General features: G+C 41.8%; 1 protein-coding gene across 2 annotated transcripts in view; it reads right to left on the bottom strand.

Annotated features, from left to right (window-relative positions):
• The window catches only part of NBAS (NBAS subunit of NRZ tethering complex), a 335,203-nt gene that overhangs the window by 94,264 nt on the left and 221,283 nt on the right, over positions 1–19,656 (bottom strand). For both annotated transcript variants that reach the window (XM_061433269.1, XM_061433270.1), the window contains 4 exons: positions 18,652–18,881; positions 13,524–13,634; positions 1,842–2,092; positions 376–710 (listed from right to left, as the gene is read on the bottom strand). In XM_061433269.1, coding sequence (XP_061289253.1) covers positions 376–710; positions 1,842–2,092; positions 13,524–13,634; positions 18,652–18,881 — 927 coding nt within the window. The remainder of the gene's footprint in view (positions 1–375; positions 711–1,841; positions 2,093–13,523; positions 13,635–18,651; positions 18,882–19,656) is intronic.

Below are 19,656 nucleotides of genomic sequence, written 5' to 3'. Positions count from 1 at the left end.
CAATGCAGCAAGTTGTTAGCCTGGCTCTGAATGCAGGAAACATGGGCTTGGCCCTGGAGGTTCTTTCCACTTGTCAGTTGGAAAGAAGAGGATGGAGCATTTAGTATAAAATGACATATTATGAGAACAACTATAATATGAACAAAATGGATGTGCAAATTACAACCGTCAAGCCTGATTTAGACTACCTGTACAATTATGATAGAGGAAAATGACCTCCCGATGAACATACGTCATGCTCAGCAGAAAACGAAACCACCAACCACGTAAGTATTCCTCATTTCAAGAAAGGAAACAAAAACAAATTGACAGACCGGAAGGGCAATTTTCATTTCTTCTAAAATGGCCAGTCTACGTGAAGCTATCTTTGGTTACCTTGGTCACAGCTTTTGGAGAAAAGGTCACTGCGTCCACCACAGTGATGAGGTCGCCTGGGAGGAGGCGATCGAAGTACTTCATGCAGACGTCATAGGCGTGCAGCCACTCTTGGGGGGACGCCGGGACTTGTTTAACTAGGTGAGGGTCTCCAGTCCAGAACAGCTTCTGTAACCAAATGGTGTACAGAGAGCTTGGGGAAAGCATGCGGCCATCCTTTCCAGGGATTTTGGGAACAAGTTTGGAAATGGATAAGATATTCTGACTTGAAAGGATTGGCTCCAATGCCTCAAGGGGATTCATGTTTTCATCAGTCAGCTTTTTGTAATCAAGACCTATTGGAAAGGCAAGAAAAAGAGAGAGCAGTTCATTCCAACATAAACATATAGAACTTTCAAACCCACACAGGGCCTCTCTGCATGGTTGAATGAAAAGATTCAGTTCCATCAGACAGCTTCGTTTGACACTGAGATAAAACTGAAAATCTGAGTTCCAATCCCTGCCTGCAGCTTGGCCAACTGTGCAGCCCTCAGCAGGTCACTCTGTGAGTCCCAGCATCCTCACGCCGTACCCTGGACCTGGCAACATCTCCTCTCTTCCTCAGTGCCCCACAGCACCTACATGCTCTTCCAACAGCTCTCTCACCAAACTGCACCAGGTTCATCTGTCATCCAGCGGACATCTCATCAACTACCTAAAGGCAGGGACTGAACCTCACTCCTTTTCCTCTGTGTCCGGTCCAGGGTCGAATTCAGTTACTCAGTAAACCACTGATAAACTGAAGTAAATTCTCACAATCGTTATGAATAGCAGATGAAAGTACCTTATAAATTATAAAGGCTCCCCAGGTGGCTCAGATGGTAAAGAATCTGCCTGCAATGCAGGAGACCCGGGTTCAGTAAATTATAAAATTTCATACGGATTTGAGAGATTTTAATGTAGTTAATTTCTTTTCTTTTTTTCCTCTTTTTCTCTCCCTATCTTTAATTGCATACCTTCTGGTTAACCTCTTAGTTATGAGCATAAAGACAAATAGACACCATTCTACAGATTTCCACAATTCATTAAAGATTCTAAAGCTCTTATTTTAAAGGCTTCATACATTCCTTAAACACATAGGTTCCACTGAAGTAAAATTCTGCTAAACGGCCTATTTTAAAGTGTCTCAACCTTGTCATTTATATAGATAAAATATAAACAATGGGAGTAGGGGAAAAAAGACCTCAAGAACTTTGGATTTGAATACCAGGCCTTCTGTAAGTCACTGTGTGACCTAACTTTCTCTAATATTTAAGTCTCTCAACAGTAAGTAAAGGAGCTAGGGAGATAACTAAAGTCAATTAGCATCAAAATACTGAGGTTTCACAGTCATGCCAGCCACGGTGCAAGAACACGATCATGTACCAAACACGAAGTCCGAGACTGAATTTAAAGAATGAATTCAGGCAGGAAGATGATCATCTTACCTGATGCCACTACCTTAAATTTCTTCAGTAGCCGAACATGGGTTTCCGGTTTAATGGCGTACTTCCCGAAATCCGCAAAGCCACAGCTCTCCAGCAGAGTGAAATAGTACAGCAGCCTTTCGTGATCAAAACCACCAATCGTAGGGTAAATATACTTGACCATGTGTTTGTGAAAGCCTTCAGGGTCGGTCTTCAATGTCTCAAAGAGATGAAGGGACTGGGCGCGGTTTTCAATTTCTCCTGTGGACAAACTGATATTAAGAGACAAATTGTGTTAAGATTGGTAAGATTTGGTTCCATTTTTTTTAAAGTGCCCTTTTTTTGGAAACCTAGGAAGAAAGGCTGCTGCTGCTGCTGCTAAGTTACTTCATTCGTGTCTGACTCTGTGCGACCCCATACACGGCAGCCCACCAGGCTCCCCCGTCCCTGGGATACTCCAGGCAAGAACACTGCAGTGGGTTGCCATGTCCTTCTCCAATGCATGAAAGTGAAAAGTGAAAGTGAAGTCGCTCAGTCGTGTCCGACTCTTAGCGACCCCATGGACTGCAGCCCACCAGGCTCCTCCGTCCACGGGATTTTCCAGACAAGAGTACTGGAGTGGGGCGCCATTGCCTTCTCCAGGAAGAAAGACTACTTCTCACGAATTCCTTCTTGCTGGCTAATCAAATACAGTAGTAGCACTTGTTTCTGGTACAGGTCACTTCCACTTCAAATGGTACTACAGGATTTTCACATTATCTCATGTGGGTCTAAAGTAACCCTAGAAAGAGATATTATTTCACATTCTGCAGCAGAGAGCAGCCCAGTGTTTACTAGCTAGGAAATGAACCCAGATCTGTCACCTTCCACTATGCATTATTTATTCATGTCATAAGAAAAAAGGTAAAACTTGAGCTTCATTATAGAAATGTAAACAAACTTATTATTTCAGGAATTTAGGAAAAAGGGAGGTGAAGAAAAACGCCCAACTTTCTGGCATAAATTTTATATTCAAGAGGCTAGAACTGATATTCAGAAGACATAACCTTGATACTGTGTTCAAACAGAATAAAAATAGGAAAGAAGAGATACTTGCACTTGAATTGTCTGTAGTAAAGAAGCCACTTGAATAAAGCACATATCTTAATGTTTCAATCTTGACTTAAATGTTTTTGTAATGTAATTTATTAAAAGTCATTTAATGTCAAACTGTTGAAAACAATTTTAAGGGGTTTTGTTTGGTTAATCAGTTTGTGTTAAGTGGGTGATGGAGAGGGCTGAATTTGGTATCATACTTTCCTCTGGACAGAACACAGTGCCTCCTGCCCAGTTTAATCCTGACACCCCACAAAGGAAGAGCTTCAAGCTTTCTAACTGTAAGAGGTCTCCAGGCAGCCCTGGGCTCTAATGGAAACACCCAGCTTCCAGAGTTCATAGTAGCAGCAGAAAAAGAACCTGGGAGCAGAGAATGAGACCTGGAGCATGAAGAGAGACCTCAAGCAGGATAAAAGTTAGGCTTTATATAGTTTAAAAGCAACTCCTCTGAAATACAACATTCTATTCATTGGAATTCCCTCTTTTAGCAAGTGCCAAGACATGTTTTTGTTTTATGTAAATAAAGTTAACACACAATATACTTTAACATCTGTACGAGGGTGTGATAATACTTGGGATAATGGCAGCAATCTATAAAGTCAAAATATCAAGCAATTCCAAAATGCGTTTTTAACTTTCAGTTCAAGAGAAATTCTATTTTTCTATTAAGATACAATTCAAACATTTGCAAAAATATCCCTCTCTCTAAAAATGCCCCACAGTTTCCTTCTATTCATAACATGCTTTAACTATTTACTAGTCTGCCTGTCCCACATAGACTATGTACCACTTGATGGCAAAAATGACACCACATCTTCTTTAGCTTTAGTTTCTCAGTACCAAGCACCAGCGTGTGGTACGAAGGAAACACTCGACATGTGCCTTGAATGCCAAATAGATGGGAGGATGAACAAAAACTTAGGTGTCCTCTACAGATAAGAGACCTGTGCTCAGCACCAGGGAGGGTATCAAGATTTACAACACAGAGCTCTCAGCTAGCAGTGTGAAAATCCAGTTGCATTCTAAATAATTAAACAACAATGCACAATAATGGTGTGGGCTAACAAAGGACATGCAATTATATCCCAATCAAGATGAGAACCACTTGTAGACATAGAGAACAGAATGGTAGACAGAGCAGGGGAAGGAAAGGGTGGGATGAATTGAAAGAGTAGCACTGAAATATATATATACCACTTGTAAAATAGATAGCTAGTGGGAAACTGCTATATAACACAAGGAGCTGAACCTGGTGCTCTGTGACAACCGAGGGGGTGGGTGGGAGGTGACATATGTATACTTATGATTAATTCACAGTGATGTATGGCAGAAACCAACACAACACTGAAAAGCAATTATCCTTCAATTAAAAAAAATAAATAAAAGGGTAAGGCCACTAAAGCTATAATTTCAGAGGAGGTAGATATCAAAGACAACAGGTTTATTGAAAGAAGTGCTTGAAGTTGGTATTGTAGAAAGGAATGAAGCAGAAATAATATGAACGAAAGTATCAAGACAAGAGAGCACAAGGTCTGTATAGGAAAGAGTATAAATGGATGGCTAGTCCGAAACTCTTCTGGATCCTACAACTATTCAAAGTGTGCAAGGCCATCTCTGAAATACACAGGCAGGCCTCGTTTTACTGTGCTTTGCTTTACTATACTTCACAGATACTTGGTTTTTTTTTTTAAGACAAATCAAAGCTTGGTGGCAGCCCTGCATCATACAAGACGACTGGTGTCATTTTCCCAAGAACATTTGCTAATTTCGTGTCTCTGTGTCACATTTTGGTAATTCTCACAATATTTCAAACTTTGTCATTATTATTATATTTGTTATGGTGATCTGTGATCAGTGATCTTTGATGTGACTATTGTAATTATTTTGGAATTTTTAAGCAATGAAATATCTTTTAATTAAGGTCTGCACGTTTTTTAGATGTAATTATTTTTGCACACTTACAGACTACAATACAGTGTAAAAGTAACTTTTATATGCACTGTGAAACAAAAATTCATGGACTAGCTGTATTGTGATATTGGCTTTATTGCAGTGATCTGTAACCACACCTGCAATATCTCCAAGGTACGCCTGTACTATACACCCAGTGGTGTATGAAAGTCACAGAATTTCTGATGTTCCTTTGTAATTTGCTAAGTGAAATCTGAAAACAATGCAGTGAAGAAGTAAATAAGAAGCTGTGTCATCCTGTTAAGATGATTCATACTCACAAAGATTTGCAAGCAGAACACGCTCGATGGAAGGAAAAAAGAAAAAAAAACCTTGTACCTGTTACACTGATAACTGTGCCAGACAAGTGGAATCTGGGTAATTACCAACTTGAGAGTGAAAGTATTAGTCACTCTGTCGTGTCCAACTCTTTGTGACCCCATGGACTGTAGCCTGTCAGGTTCCTTTGTCTGTGGGATTCTCCAGGCAAGACTACTGGAGTGGGTTGCCATTTCCTTCTCTAGGAGATCTTCCCGACCCAGGGATTGAACCCAGATCTCCTGCGCTGCAGGCAGATTCTTTACCATCTGAGCCACCAAGCAAGCCCAATTACCAACTTCCAGATGAGAACGGTCATTAGAGACAAGTGACCTGCCTAAGACCAAGTATCCAGATCTGTCGGGACTCTGTGTGGATGGGTCTGCTCACCTTGTCACAAAGCAGCCACCAATCCATGGGCTCCAGCACCTGTACTGATAACCATTTCAAAAACAGGATTCTTTCTCTAACACAGACATTAGTTCTCTCTCCCAGTGGCAAAAATCTAAGAGTTCTCCTGTCGTACTTCATTCCTATCACCTGATAAACAGAGTATCTAAGACAGACTCATTTACAAAATGGACAATGACTAAATCATAATAGCTTTAGCTCCTCTATGTTTGACTTGATTCTGAAAATAGTCTCTTTCAGTCAACATTACCTTCCCCCTTCCCACCCACCTACTCTTCTGTGCCTACAATTCAGTTTGCTCAATGTGCAATTTTCCCTAATTATCTTGTCAAGAGAGATACTGGAATATCTTTACTGACACACGATAAATACGAAAAATTCCCTCTTCAGTAAATGACAAGGTACTAAGATCTTTTATAGATGCCAGTAATTGATAATCCATTTTAATAGTTCCATCAAAAGAAGCTGTTATCTTCCCTTTGGAACAAGAAATGAAATCTCTACTTAGAAAACAATTCCAAAGAACCCACATTGAAGAGTAGGAAGAAATACCATGTGGACTTTTCACTAATCAAACCAGTGGTTGCCCTTAAAAACTGTTTAAGTGCTTTTTCTAAGTTTTAGCTGTAAGGCAGCTCATTAACTTTCAGAGATTAACTACGGGAAGAAGCTAGCATTAGTTGTACTAAAGGCACAAGGAATAAATTCTTGGTACTAATCCCATGATTAAGGGGTTCTGTAATGGCTTCTAGCTGTCAATCACCCAAAAATGTGATTCAAGAACAGCATGAATTGAAAGGACTTCTACTCGTATAGGGAAAAAAATTTACTCAAATGTATTATACTTTACTTGAGACTGAGTAATACACCATTTCATGAGTTGACTGTAAGGAGTACACAGAAGGGGGTTGGAAGGAGAGAGGTGAGGGCTCCTGGGAGAAGCTGGAAGGAGCAAAGGGATGGGCCTAGGGGTCCCCCAAAGACTAACCCCAGTAGTATGAAGATGTGTAAACCCACATGAATGACCATGACCACAGGTGAACAGGCCCCCACCACTGACTCCTTCCCCACTGTGGCAAAGAGACGATTCTACCCTTTAAATCACAACTCCTCCAATGTGAGGAGGGAAACTCCTCCTCAATGTGAGGCAAACAGTTCAAGATATTTACCACACAAATGCCTCCGAAGGAACCTGACGGCACAGACCTGATCTGTAGTGCTGCCTGACAGCTGCATATGTGATTAAGTGGGGGAAATGTGGTGAAAAAATGGTGGCCTTTTTCGGCTTCTCCAGCATGTTAGCCAGGTGCCTTCGCAAACCAAAAAATGAACTTTCACTCTGCAAGGTCACCTACGAACTTCATGAGAGGCGCGGTAATGAGGGCCTTGGAGTCGACTTCTTGACACGCTAGCACTTGCCGAGCTCCTCTGCGGAACGGTTTCCATGGACAGAGTGGTTATGTGGGAGGAAGGCCACGTGAACAGGCTTCGTCTCCTCCAGGACAAGCCTGACCCCTTAAGCCTTCTCATTTCTCATAAACTGTCAACTCCGACTGGTTTATGGAGTCTCCTATTATCTCTCTACCAAAAATATTTTAAAAGATATCATAGCACAGACATAGCAATAGGCATCCTTCAAATTCTGAAAGAGATGGGAATACCAGACCACCTGATCTGCCTCTTGAGAAATCTGTATGCAGGTCAGGAAGCAACAGTTAGAACTGGACATGGAACAACAGACTGGTTCCAAATAGGAAAAGGAGTTCGTCAAAGCTGTATATTGTCACCCTGTTTATTTAACTTATGTGCAGAGTACATCATGAGAAACACTGGACTGGAAGAAACACAAGCTGGAATCAAGATTGCCGGGAGATATATCAATAACCTCAGATATGCAGATGACACCACCCTTATGGCAGAAAGTGAAGAAGAACTAAAAAGCCTCTTGATGAAAGTGGAGAGTGAAAAAGTTGGCTTAAAGCTCAACATTCAGAAAACAAAGATCATGGCATCTGGTCCCATCACTTCATGGGAAATAGATGGGGAAACAGTGGAAACAGTGTCAGACTTTATTTTTCTGGGCTCCAAAATCACTGCATATGGTGACTGCAGCCATGAAATTAAAAGACGCTTACTCCTTGGAAGGAAAGTTATGACCAACCTAGATAGCATATTCAAAAGTAGAGACGTTACTTTGCCAACAAAGGTTCGTCTAGTCAAGGCTATGGTTTTTCCTGTGGTCATGTATGGATGTGAGAGTTGGACTGTGAAGAAGACTGAGCGCCAAAGAATTGATGCTTTTGAACTGTGGTGTTGGAGAAGACTCTTGAGAGTCCCTTGGACTGCAAGGAGATCCATCCAGTCCATTCTAAAGGAGATCAGCCCTGGGATTTCTTTGGAAGGAATGATGCTAAAGCTGAAACTCCAGTATTTTGGCCACCTCATGCGAAGAGTTGACTCATTGGAAAAGACTCTGATGCTGGGAGGGATTGGGGGATGAGATGGCTGGATGGCATCACTGACTGGATGGACGTGAGTCTGAGTGAACTCCAGGAGTTGGTGATGGACAGGGAAGCCTGGCGTGCTGCAATTCATGGGGTGGCAAACAGTCGGACACGACTGAGCGACTGATCTGATCTGATTAAGCACTTCTTAGATAGCAAGTATTATGCTATCTCATTTAATTCTTACAAAGCAGGTATCTTATGATTGATATTCACATTGACCTGAAAAATAACTGTTCAAAAATCAGATCTGCAATCTTAGGTTGACAGCTGTCAGAGGGCGAGTTCAGTAAATCTGGTCTGTTTCCAGAATTAATAGCTGTTGTTGTTTAGTTGTTAAGTCATGTCTGACTCTTTTGTGACTCCGTGGGGTCAGCCCACCAGGCTCCTCTGTCCATGGGATTTCCCAGGTCCCAGGCAAGAATACTGGAGAGGGTTGCCATTTCCTTCTCTGGAGGATCTTCCCAGCCCAGGGACTGAACCTGCATCTGCTGCTTGGCAGGCAGATTCTTCCCCACTGAGCCACCAAGGAAGCCCAGACTTAAAAATAGATACTTTTTTTCACCCCTGAGCATCTACTACAGTACATGCCAGGTATTTTATATAAATGTCTCAAAGCTTGCAGCAGTTTTGCAAGATGGAGTGAGAATACTCATTTTGCAGAGGAGGAAACTCTAGGAGTAGAAGGATGAAACAACTTGCTCACCAAGGCCACATCGAAGGGAAGTCATGGAGCTGTGGTGTGAATCCAGACCTGTAGGATTCAAGTACTGAGCACTTTTCACAAGATGAGAACAGGCCCCAAATGCATCTTTTTCTTACTACATTTTGTGCCAGTATAAGGAATTTTTTTCTTTACTATTTGGGGGAAAATACAGAAAGGGAGGTAGCTGATGTATGAAAAGAACTGCCTCCATTTGGGTAATGGTAGCATTTAGTTTTTCCATTTTTAGGATTGGTAGATTTTTTCTTATGTACAATGCAAATCACAGTCGTGATCAGCATCATGACCCTTTGGGCCAAAGAAAGATCAAAAGTTAATGCATAGCTCAATTTTAAAAAATGGGTAAGACCTATGACCTGAATTTCTATAGTCAAGCCTTCAACTCCAATATGGATTCTTCCTGGACTTGAATTTTTATTTACCTTATTTTTCAATGTTATAATATACTTTCAAAAAGCTAAGCTGCCTTAAATCCCCCTTTCTACACACTAATTATTCTCACACTAACTCTTCAACTAAGCCAAGAGGAGAAAGCCAGAACTGAGAATTCTCTATAACATGGCACTCTGGACATCAGCCTATGAACAACAGCAACCTTCAGCTTCTGTTTCAACACAGGAGAAGGTAGATACATTATAGTTCATTGACTTCCTCATAGCTGTAACATGCTCTTTCCCATCCTTATATGTGAGACCACAGAGTCCTACTAGACAATATACAACTGATTGTGCAAAGCAGCACAGCACAGGCAGAGTCCCTTCCCAACGTCTAAAGAGGTGGCACTAAACTGACCAGCTGAGATGAAGAGGTATCTCACTTGATCTCCACCACCCAAGCAAGATCATGCAGATAATCAATCCCCTGGGTGATGGAAAAGCACATATCAGAGTGAAATAAAAGTGTAGGATGTGTGGCCTTCGGGTCTGCAGCTTAAATAAGAAGGAACAGACTGAGGCTGTTCTCAAAACTGACAGTTAAAAGTATCTCTGGCCCCTGTGTAGTCCTCCTTTGCTCAGTGGGCTCCACTCGCTCCAGCCACCAAGGCTGTTCCTTTACTCAAAAATGCCAAGAATCCACTGTCCCAGAATGGGGTCACTCTGCAAATGCCTTTTCTTCCTTTTTCCAAGAGTGATCTGTTTGTATGTCCTAAGAGAGGTCTTTCCTATCTGCTCCTTGTGGGTTTCCTTTATGGTACTTATTATGACTAGCAATTTATTTTTAGTGTTCTTAACTGTGTATGTGTGTGGTGCGGGTCTCCCCAGTTAGAATATACACTCCATAAGGGTAAGGAGGAGCCCATTTTGTTTAACATTTAAAACTGTGCTCAAAACACAAAGGTTCTAGTAAAAAAGATGATAATAATACTTCATGAATAAACAAATGCACTATTCCACCAGCTAGAAGCATCCTCTGCCATTTCAAAATGATCCCATATTCAAAACTTAAAGACGTTGATGGAATCAGCAGAACTGACAAGGGCAGTAACAGGAATAATCTTGACAGATTGAGGAGCCACCTGGCTACACACACACCACAGATTTTCTCTAATCTTTACAACCATAACCAGGTGGGGATCATGGTCCTCATAACTGAGAAAACAGCAATGCAAGAGGATCAGGAGACTTGCTCAAGGCTACACAGTTGGGGTTATGGGGAGCAGAGCTGGATCTTGAAATGTGGCCTGACTCCAAAACCCATGCCCTCACACCAGATGTCATCTCTAAGATGCACCGAAGTGCCTAGAACAGCCCAGAGGTGAAGAGGGCTGTGGAGGCTGCGGTGAGCAAGAATCAACTCTGAGCTCAGGGAGCTGAACACACTCAGAAGAGCCAGGGTCCGCCAGCTGGAGCTGACTACAGGCACACGGACCCACAAAGCCATCTCTGATGTTGAAAACTACCAAGAAAAAGAAAGAAAATGAGAAAAAATAAGGGGGAAAGGAGACCAGGAACTCAAGTTTGGGTGTTTATGACAATTCTCTCTTTCTTACAGGAGTGAAATTCCAGTAATCACTACCATTCATTAAGGACCGATCATGTGTCAGGTTCTGTAGGTTTGACATTTCACCATGAAATCATTTATGACTTAAGAATATAGGAGAATGAGTTTCTGAGAACTGATTTCTCCCATGCAGGGACACACGGCTGGAGAGACTATCAGGATGTACTCACGGTTTCTTGATCTGAAGCGTCTGCGTTAGTGCACAAGGCTCCCTCATCCAGCCCGTGTGCCTGCTTCTCTGTACATTGGCTGAGATGAGGAAATACCTCCAAATTCAACCAAGAGGAAGGAGAAGGCAAAATTATAGAAAAATCAACTTCAGAGGCGAAGATGACTTTTTTAAAGAAATAGTAACACAAAAACCCTAAAATAAAGAATGTCTTTTTCTTGTAACTGCGATCTATTGACATCTTATTGGCATTGATTCAGCAAGTAAATATTGGGCAATTTCTACTGTATTAACAGCTGATCTTTAATACTCATGTGACTAAGCTGGACTGAACAGTATGGCAAATAACAGTCTTAAGTAAAGAACAGGGAACACCAAACACCACTTGCTAAATCAACATTAGGTGTTTTGTTGCTCATAAGTAATGGCATCAGCAGATAATGATTTCCTTTTTGTAACTGCTGTGCATCTGCATAATCACACTGCGATCTGCTGTAATGATATGCTGGGAACAGTCATGCACATTACTAGACTGCCTGATAATTTATAATATATTCAGAGACCAATGGAGCATCCTGTTTGGACAGATATGACAACCTTTTATGTAACAGTCAATGAAAAGAGACATTTAATAAAATGCCAAAATTTTTTAAGCCAATATGCATTTTATAATAAACATTTATTTGAACATGTCTATGTCTCCAAAATGGTGAAGTTACTACAATATTTATCACAGATTAATACTGTCACCCATGTAACAATTTCATAAATATTTAAGATGTAGATGGTAGAATTCCAGAAATATTAATAAAATTAAAGTCGATAAGTTATAACAGGTCTTGACCATTCAACCGGGATGCTGGTAAAGACTGAAAGCAGGAGGAGAAGGGGACAACAGAGAATGAGATGGTTGGATGACATCACCGACTCCACGGACATGAGTTTGAGTAAGTTCCGGGAGTTGGTGATGGACAGGGAAGCCTGGCATGCTGCAGTCCGTAGGGTCACAAAGAGTTGGACACGACTGAGCAGCTGAACTGAACTGACCATTCAACACTACCCCTCTTCTTTAAACCCTTTTGTCCCATAGCTTCCCTAGAACAATATTGCTCCCTCTCAATTGCTGATTTTGTCCCTTTTGCTGGCAGCTCTTCCTCTCCCACTAATTGTGGAAGGTCCTCAAAGTTTGTGCTAAGTCTTTCTCCTCTCTCATTCTACATTCACTCCCAAAGAACACCAGCAACATGACTTATTTATTATCTATGTGCCTATGACTCCCAAATTACTATCTCCAAACTCCACCTTTCCTTATGAATCCCAAATCTGTAAGACACACTGTCCACTTGATCTTTCCTCTTGGGACTGCCACAAGTATAACACTTCTATTCCTTTGCCTTTTCCTCACCCTTCCCTAACCTTGTGCCCCTAACTAGTATTTTCTGTCTCAAATGATGGCATCATCCAATGGACTGACCAAGTAAAGTCCTGGATGTAATTTTTAACCCTCCTGCTTTCACTCACCTCCATAGCTAGTTTATCCTTATTATTTGACTTATTTAGTGCCATCCATTTCACTTTGCAGGTATCTCTGAAGCCCATTCTCATTACTGCTATACTGTCAAAACCCCACTCCAGGCTATGGTCATCCGTCCTATAGTCTATCACTCTCACAGTTTGCTAAGCAGTCCATGTATGTCTGCAGTGGCCTCCCTAAAATCCCTCCTCAACATGGTGGCCACAATGATCTCATCAAAATGAAAACCTGATCATATTACCTCTCTCTCTTATCAGAATCCTTAGGCACCTTCCAATCACTCTCAGGAAAGAGCCCACAGCCCTAGATAGGGCCCACATGGTCTTGTTACAAGGTCTGGTTTCCCCCCATCTCCCGTCATGCTCCACTGACTCTGGGGGCCTCACCATATCACCATCTACTAGGCCTGCAGAAATCATGTTCTATCCTGTCGAGGGGCTTTTTGTAGTAAACTGTCCTGCCTTCCTAGAAAACGCTTCTAGTATATTCAATACTTAATTTTGAGTCAATAGTTATGTCTCAGCTCAAGAGTTATTTCCTCAGGAAAGTCCTCCCTAACTATGCCAAATCCCCTAGTTGGGCTCTCTTATACAGGGCCTGTCAGAGTTTTAATTTCACATTTGCCTATGTCATTATTCAATTATTATCTGTCTTCTACCCTAGACTAAAAGTTCCAGGACAATTCAAATGTCTGCTTTTGTTCACGACTGTAACCCTAGGACCTAACACTATTCCTAGTACACAAGAGATTCTCAGTAAATGTCTTTGAATCAATGAATAAAAAGTCTCAAATTCAGGATTATTACTGAAAACAAAAACTAAGACAATCGTTAGCATATTGGTGCCTAAAGAGATGCATGAAGAGAGATTGTACAAAGAGACCAGTCGACAACAGCTCAAAAGGAAAAGTGAAACTGAACAACACAACTTTAAGATTCCTCTAAAACAGCCTCTGAAAAAAGACTCGGACATGAACTTACACAAGTCGTGTGCTTACCCACTGTCGGTGAACAGGAACTCCAAATGGGTCATAAAAACCTCCCAACGGGAGACGCTGTAGCGCTGGGCCAGAGAAAGAGCGATGCTGTAGACGTTTTCCTCCAGCGTCCTTCACAAACGTGCATCAACCACAGGGCAAGGAAAGAAGAGAAACACATGACCTTAATCAGCAGAGAAAGCGTGCATTATGACTGCTCTCATGCTAAAGGGGGCGCAGCCAGCACAGTCCCTCATAAGACGTGTCACAGTAATTCAGGAAAAGTACACCCAAGGGATTTTAATGCTCCTTCTTCACTGTGGTGCGCTGCAAATGACCAAGGAATCGTCTAGATCAATGGACCTCAAACGAGGGTGATTCAGCCCTACTCAGGGAACATTTGACAATTTTGTCTGGAGACATTTTTGATTGTCATGGTGGGCGAGGAAAAGGAGAAAGCAGTTGGCATCTAGTGGGCAGAAGTCAGGGAGGCTGCGGACCAACCTACAATGCACAGAACAGCCTTCCTGCAACAAAGAATGACCCAGTCCAAAACGTACTGAGATAAAAAAATGATGGTCTAGGTACCAGAGCCTACAGTGAAAAAGAAATACAAAGAAATGGATCCCTGCCCCACAGGTAAATCTCCGAGAAAAACACAGTCAGTCACTCAATACATTCTCATTTTCTACACTGGGCCAGCTATTATGCCAGCTGCTTAAGATATAAAAACAACAAGATACTTCTTGAGGAACTCACAGCCTAATGGAGTGTATGAGGTGTGAACCAGGCATCAAACAGAAAGGGGTAATGTCAAAAGACTACAAAACACTGTGAGGATACAGATGAGAGAGTGAACAGGGATTAACTAAGCAGAGGCGATAAAGAGGGAGAAGAGACAAACGGGCTTTTGATAGACGGGGTTTCACAACCATGAATGCACTGGGTCCTCAGGTCTACTGAAGGATCTATACCTTATCCTACAGGCAATGGAGACTCAATGCAAAGTTCAAATCAGGGAATGGTGTCATCAGACTTGAGAATCTCTAGGTATGTAAACAATTCTGGTCCAGAGCACTCACATAAAGGCTATATTGGAGAAACTGTCACAAAACCCCAACTTTCCTGAAGCAAAGGAAACATAAGGATGGAATTCTTCATTGGGAGGATGGTTGTCTATCAGCAGACGAATGGATAAGAAAGCTGTGGTACATATACACAATGGAATATTACTCAGCCATTAAAAGAATACATTTGAATCAGTTCTAATGAGGTGGGTGAAACTGGAGCCTATTATACAGAGTGAAGTAAGCCAGAAAGAAAACATCAATACAGTATACTAATACATATATACGGAATTTAGAAAGATGGTAACGATAACTCTGTATGCAAGACAGCAAAAGAGACACAGATTAATAGAACAGTCTTTTGGACTCTGTGGGAGAGGGCAAGGGTGGGATGATTTGGGAGAATGGCAGTGAAACATGTATATTATCATATGTGAAATGGATCGCCAGTCCAGGTTTGATGCATAGGACAGGGTGCTCGGGGCTGGTGCACTGGGATGACCCAGAGGAATGGTATGGGGAGGGAGGTGGGAGGGGGGTTCAGGATGGGGAACACATGTACACCTGTGGCTGATTCATGTCAATGCATGGCAAAACCACTACAATACTGTAAAGTAATTAGCCTCCAATTAAAATGAATAAATTAAAAAAAAAAGGAAGGATGGTGGACAAAAACCACAGAAACAGGAATGAAATACCTATTACCATCAAGTAATACTGCTACGACTACACTTAGCCTCACTAAGGAAACCAATATTTGTAAGCTGGATCATCCAGGAGCTGGCAAATGATTTCCGTTCAAAGCCAAATAGTAAATCTTTTTTTTTTTTTCCAAATAGTAAATCTTTCAGGCTTTACCACCATATGGTCTCAGTAGCATATTCTTCTATTGCTTTTTACTCCTGCTTTTCCACAAACCTTTAAACATGTAAGCTATTTTTAAAAATGTAAGCCATTTTCAAAAATGTAAAGCCATTCAATGCTCATAGACTACAGAAAGAGACCAAGGACTGAATTAAGTCTGTCAATACCTGGATTATTAGGTAACTGTCATTAAAAATTATTTCTTAAAGGATTTATTGATAAAACTCTCATTTTATCCTGACATCCACAGGATAAAACGAGAGTTTGTGGAGAACAGGGACCATTAGCAGTTCACCCTTCCTATTATGAGAGTCTGCCACAGCATCTGACACCAGGTGTGTACTAAGTATTCACATCTTTATTATATGATAAAAGTGGGAAGAAACCAAACTATATTCTGTTTTCCTCAAAGTCACCCTAGCCACTGAGATAGTAATAACTAAGATAATACAGACAAAAAAGGACAACTATAACGTATGCACAGAAAACAACGGCCATTAAAATGGACATACAATTAGTAAGAAAATAAAGAATGGACATGTTTGAAGGTGGAGCTGCAAAACAGAAGGAAGCAGGTTCTTCAAGGATTCTTTTGTGTGAGATGCGAAAATGCTGTCTCCAAACCAGAAGTGCTAACTCAGAAAACTCATAGATATTTTGAGATATTTTGAACGAGCCATCTAAAGACTGCTGTGTATATTTATAAACAACAGATTGTGGAGAAGATTCTATTATTTATTTATCAAAAGCATATATTTCTCCTCTAGGATACGCTTCAAATAGCATGTGCTGGCTGGATGCTTAAAAAAAAAGATAAGACAAAGCCCTAGCAAAATGTAATTGATGATGTAAGGCATGCCTTATCTTGTCAACTTGTATCTGCATAATAACCCTCTTCTAAGAAACCATAAACAATCTCACTCAGGATTACCAAATGCCCAAAGAAAAGCCCACTGGACTCGGCAATAGGAAGCCCAGGCTCAACTCCTGGCTCTGCGACCTTGAACAATGCTTTAAGGCTCTGTGCTTCTCACATTCCTCTTCCAAAAGTAAGGAGACTGGATGATATTATCTCTTTAGTCACTTTCAAATTGGACATTAAACGAACCTAAGAAATTATGAACCTCCAGGAGAAGAGAGGGGAAGAGAAAAAAAAAATTTGTACATTTCTCTTAACTTAATTCTCCCATAGGCTGTCCCTACTATCTTTCTTTGATCTCCATTTTCCCTGCCTCACTCTAAAAAGAATTTGAGTGTCTTCTCATAGGAAAAAAGCCCAGAATAATATAAAGTACTATTAGAGTACTAAAGTTATTTTGCTGCTTTAAGATTTAAGAATAATGATGAAAAATAGCAACGGCCACTGCCATAATCAAGACCGTCTTTGCTATTTTAAGGTACTTCTCATGAGTGCATGCTAAGTCACTTCAGTCATGTCTGACTCTTTGTGACCCCATGGACTATAGCCCATCAGGCTCCTCTGTCCATGTGATTCTCCAGGCAAGAATACTAGAGTGGGTTGCCATGCCCTTCTCCAGGGGATCTTCCTGACCCAGGGATCGAACCCACATTTCCTACGGCTCCTGCATTGCAGGCAGATTCTTTACCACTGATTTTAAGGTACTTATCAGGAGAGATTAATAACTGTAAAATGTAGGCACAATCTACCCTTGTTTCAAAGGCTGGAAACCTAGACAGAACTGCATACCAATGCTTCTGGGAAAATTCAATCAGGCAGTGTGGGCAGGGTGCGTGGTGCTGAAGATATGATGCCTTTGGTAGGTAGCAGGAAATCACAGCTGTGAGCATTACCATCTATGGAAACTTGGGCCAATTACTTAATACGCTTTAAGTTCTTTGGAAAAGGAAATGGCAACCCACTCCAGTCTTCTTGCCTGGAGAATCCCATGGACAGAGGAGGCTGGTGGGCTACAGTCCATGGGGTTGCACAGAGTCAGACACAACTGAGTGACAAACACTTTTAAGTTATTCAGCTATAACATGGGGATAACATTTTATATCAGAGGGTTACCTTTAAGGATTAAAAGATGTTTTCAAAATAAAGTTTATAGAGCATCTAACACCATTCTAGGCCCATAAGAAGCACTCCACAAATCGGGGTGTTAAAAACAAAACATACCTCTAACTTAATAACCATTGTGAGTGAGCCCACTTTATAAAAATATCTTGTTTAACTTCCTTAACACCTGACATGTAATTCTCATTTGATCAGAACTCATTTGATCAAAAACAAAAAATGAGGACCAGTATTAAAACCAAGGGGAACTCCATACCTAAACGAGAACATATTCCCATAGGCCTTGAAGTGTACTGCCATCTCACACAAGGGCTAACTTTTTTCTGGAACGAGCTAAGGGACAAAGGAAAAAAAGGAAGCTGCTATAGGCTTCGAACAAGAGAAACTGCCAGAGTGAAAGATCTGCTTTCTCTAGGAACCCAGGACAGATGAAAGTGCCCTGGACCCACAACACGTGGTCCTTCCTCTTGGATTAAGTCGACTGTATCTATTTTTAACACAGTGAGGAAATTAAACAGCCATGTAGCAGAAAAGCGAGATTCCAGCCAGGAATCAAAGGGAATCTTGTTTTTAAATTTCTAAAGTAAGCCTCATGGGCTTCCCAGGTGGCATTCGTAGTAAAGAACCTGTCTGCCAATGCAGGAGACATAAGACACCTAGGTTCAATCACTGGGTTAGGACGATCCCCTGGAGGAGGCAAGGCAACCCACTCCAGTATTTCTGCCAGGAGAACGCCATGGACAGAGGAGCCTGGCAGGTTACAGTCCATGGGTTGCCAAGAATAGGACACAACTGAAGTGGCTTAGCATGCACACGGTAAGCTTCATACTTTTAACCCCGATCATACTGCATCACCTCTAACATGGTACTGGGGTCAGGATACCAAAATCATAGGGAAATTTTCTTATAATTATCATCCTTACTATTTTAAATCTGCAAGCCTAAAATACAGTCTGCATTTACTGATCATTTAGAAGGCAGCTATGCTAACCATGATCCCACCAACAATCCATTTGTGAAGACTCACACGTCCCTCACGGGATCGGAAGAAGTAGGGGAAACCCTGCTCACGGTAACCATGAATGTACATTTTCAAGGGACTGTGACTCATAGTCCTGATAACTCAGCTTGTCCTTGTGTGTTTTATCCCATCCCTTTATGAGACAAAGGTATCTCTTACTCGGCCAGGCCAAGGATGGTTTCCCTTTTGTACTGGTCGTCGGCCGTGAACCGCTGCACGTCCACACCCTTCCGCAGGCCCTGGAGGATCTGAGCCTGAGTGAAGTCCAGCAGGCGTTCGTTGTAGTAGTGCAACTGCTTGGTCAGTGCTGTGAGCTCCTCGGGCCAGGCCTCGTGTCCGTACAGAGTCACGTGCCTGCTGACCATCTTGATCAGTTCTTTGGGATCAGCCTGTGAACAACAAAAGGACTAATTAGAAAAAAAAAGTAACAATGGGAAGAAGGTCACGTCAACTGCACGTCTGTCTGGCCCTTCACACGGCCGCTATTTAATCAAGGTTTACAACCACCCTGGGGAGTCTGATGCAGCTGCTGCTGCTGCTAAGTCGCTTCAGTCGTGTCCGACTCTGTGCGACCCCATAGACGGCAGCCCAACGGGCTCCCGGGTTCCTGGGATTCTCCAGGCAACAATACTGGAGTGGGTTGCCATTTCCTTCTCCAATGCATGAAAGTGAAAAGTGAAAGTGAAGTCGCTCAGTCAGTCCGACTCTTAGCGACCCCATGGACTGCAGCCTACCAGGCTCCTCCATCCATGAGATTTTCCAGGCAAGAGTACTGGAGTGGGCTGCCATTGCCTTCTCCGGTCTGATGCAGAGGTGGTCCATTTTGCAGACCATAAGAACAGGACACAGAAACTGAGTCTAGGAATGGATTTCTGGACGCCTGCTCTGTTCTTCCAACTCAAAAATCTCTCCATCCACTTAAAAAATACGTATGCTTGCTTTTTCAGCTAGCATTAGATACCTGAGCCTATTCCAGATCTCTTCCCTAATTATCTGATCATTTATAATAATTCACCCTGGAAGCAATTTTTGTCATCATTGCCCCTGGAAAATATTGTTTGGACCATCTAAGTATTCTCAATAACAAAGCTGTAGTTCAATAATCCCATTAGAAATGCCTAGACAGTTAAGTAGAAGAGTATTTTCTCCAGGGATAAGTAAGGG

Source organism: Bos javanicus, chromosome 11, assembly GCF_032452875.1.
Source record: "Bos javanicus breed banteng chromosome 11, ARS-OSU_banteng_1.0, whole genome shotgun sequence".
NCBI lineage: Eukaryota > Metazoa > Chordata > Mammalia > Artiodactyla > Bovidae > Bos > Bos javanicus.
Note: the sequence above shows the minus strand (reverse complement) of the source record. Positions and strands in the feature narration are given on the sequence as shown.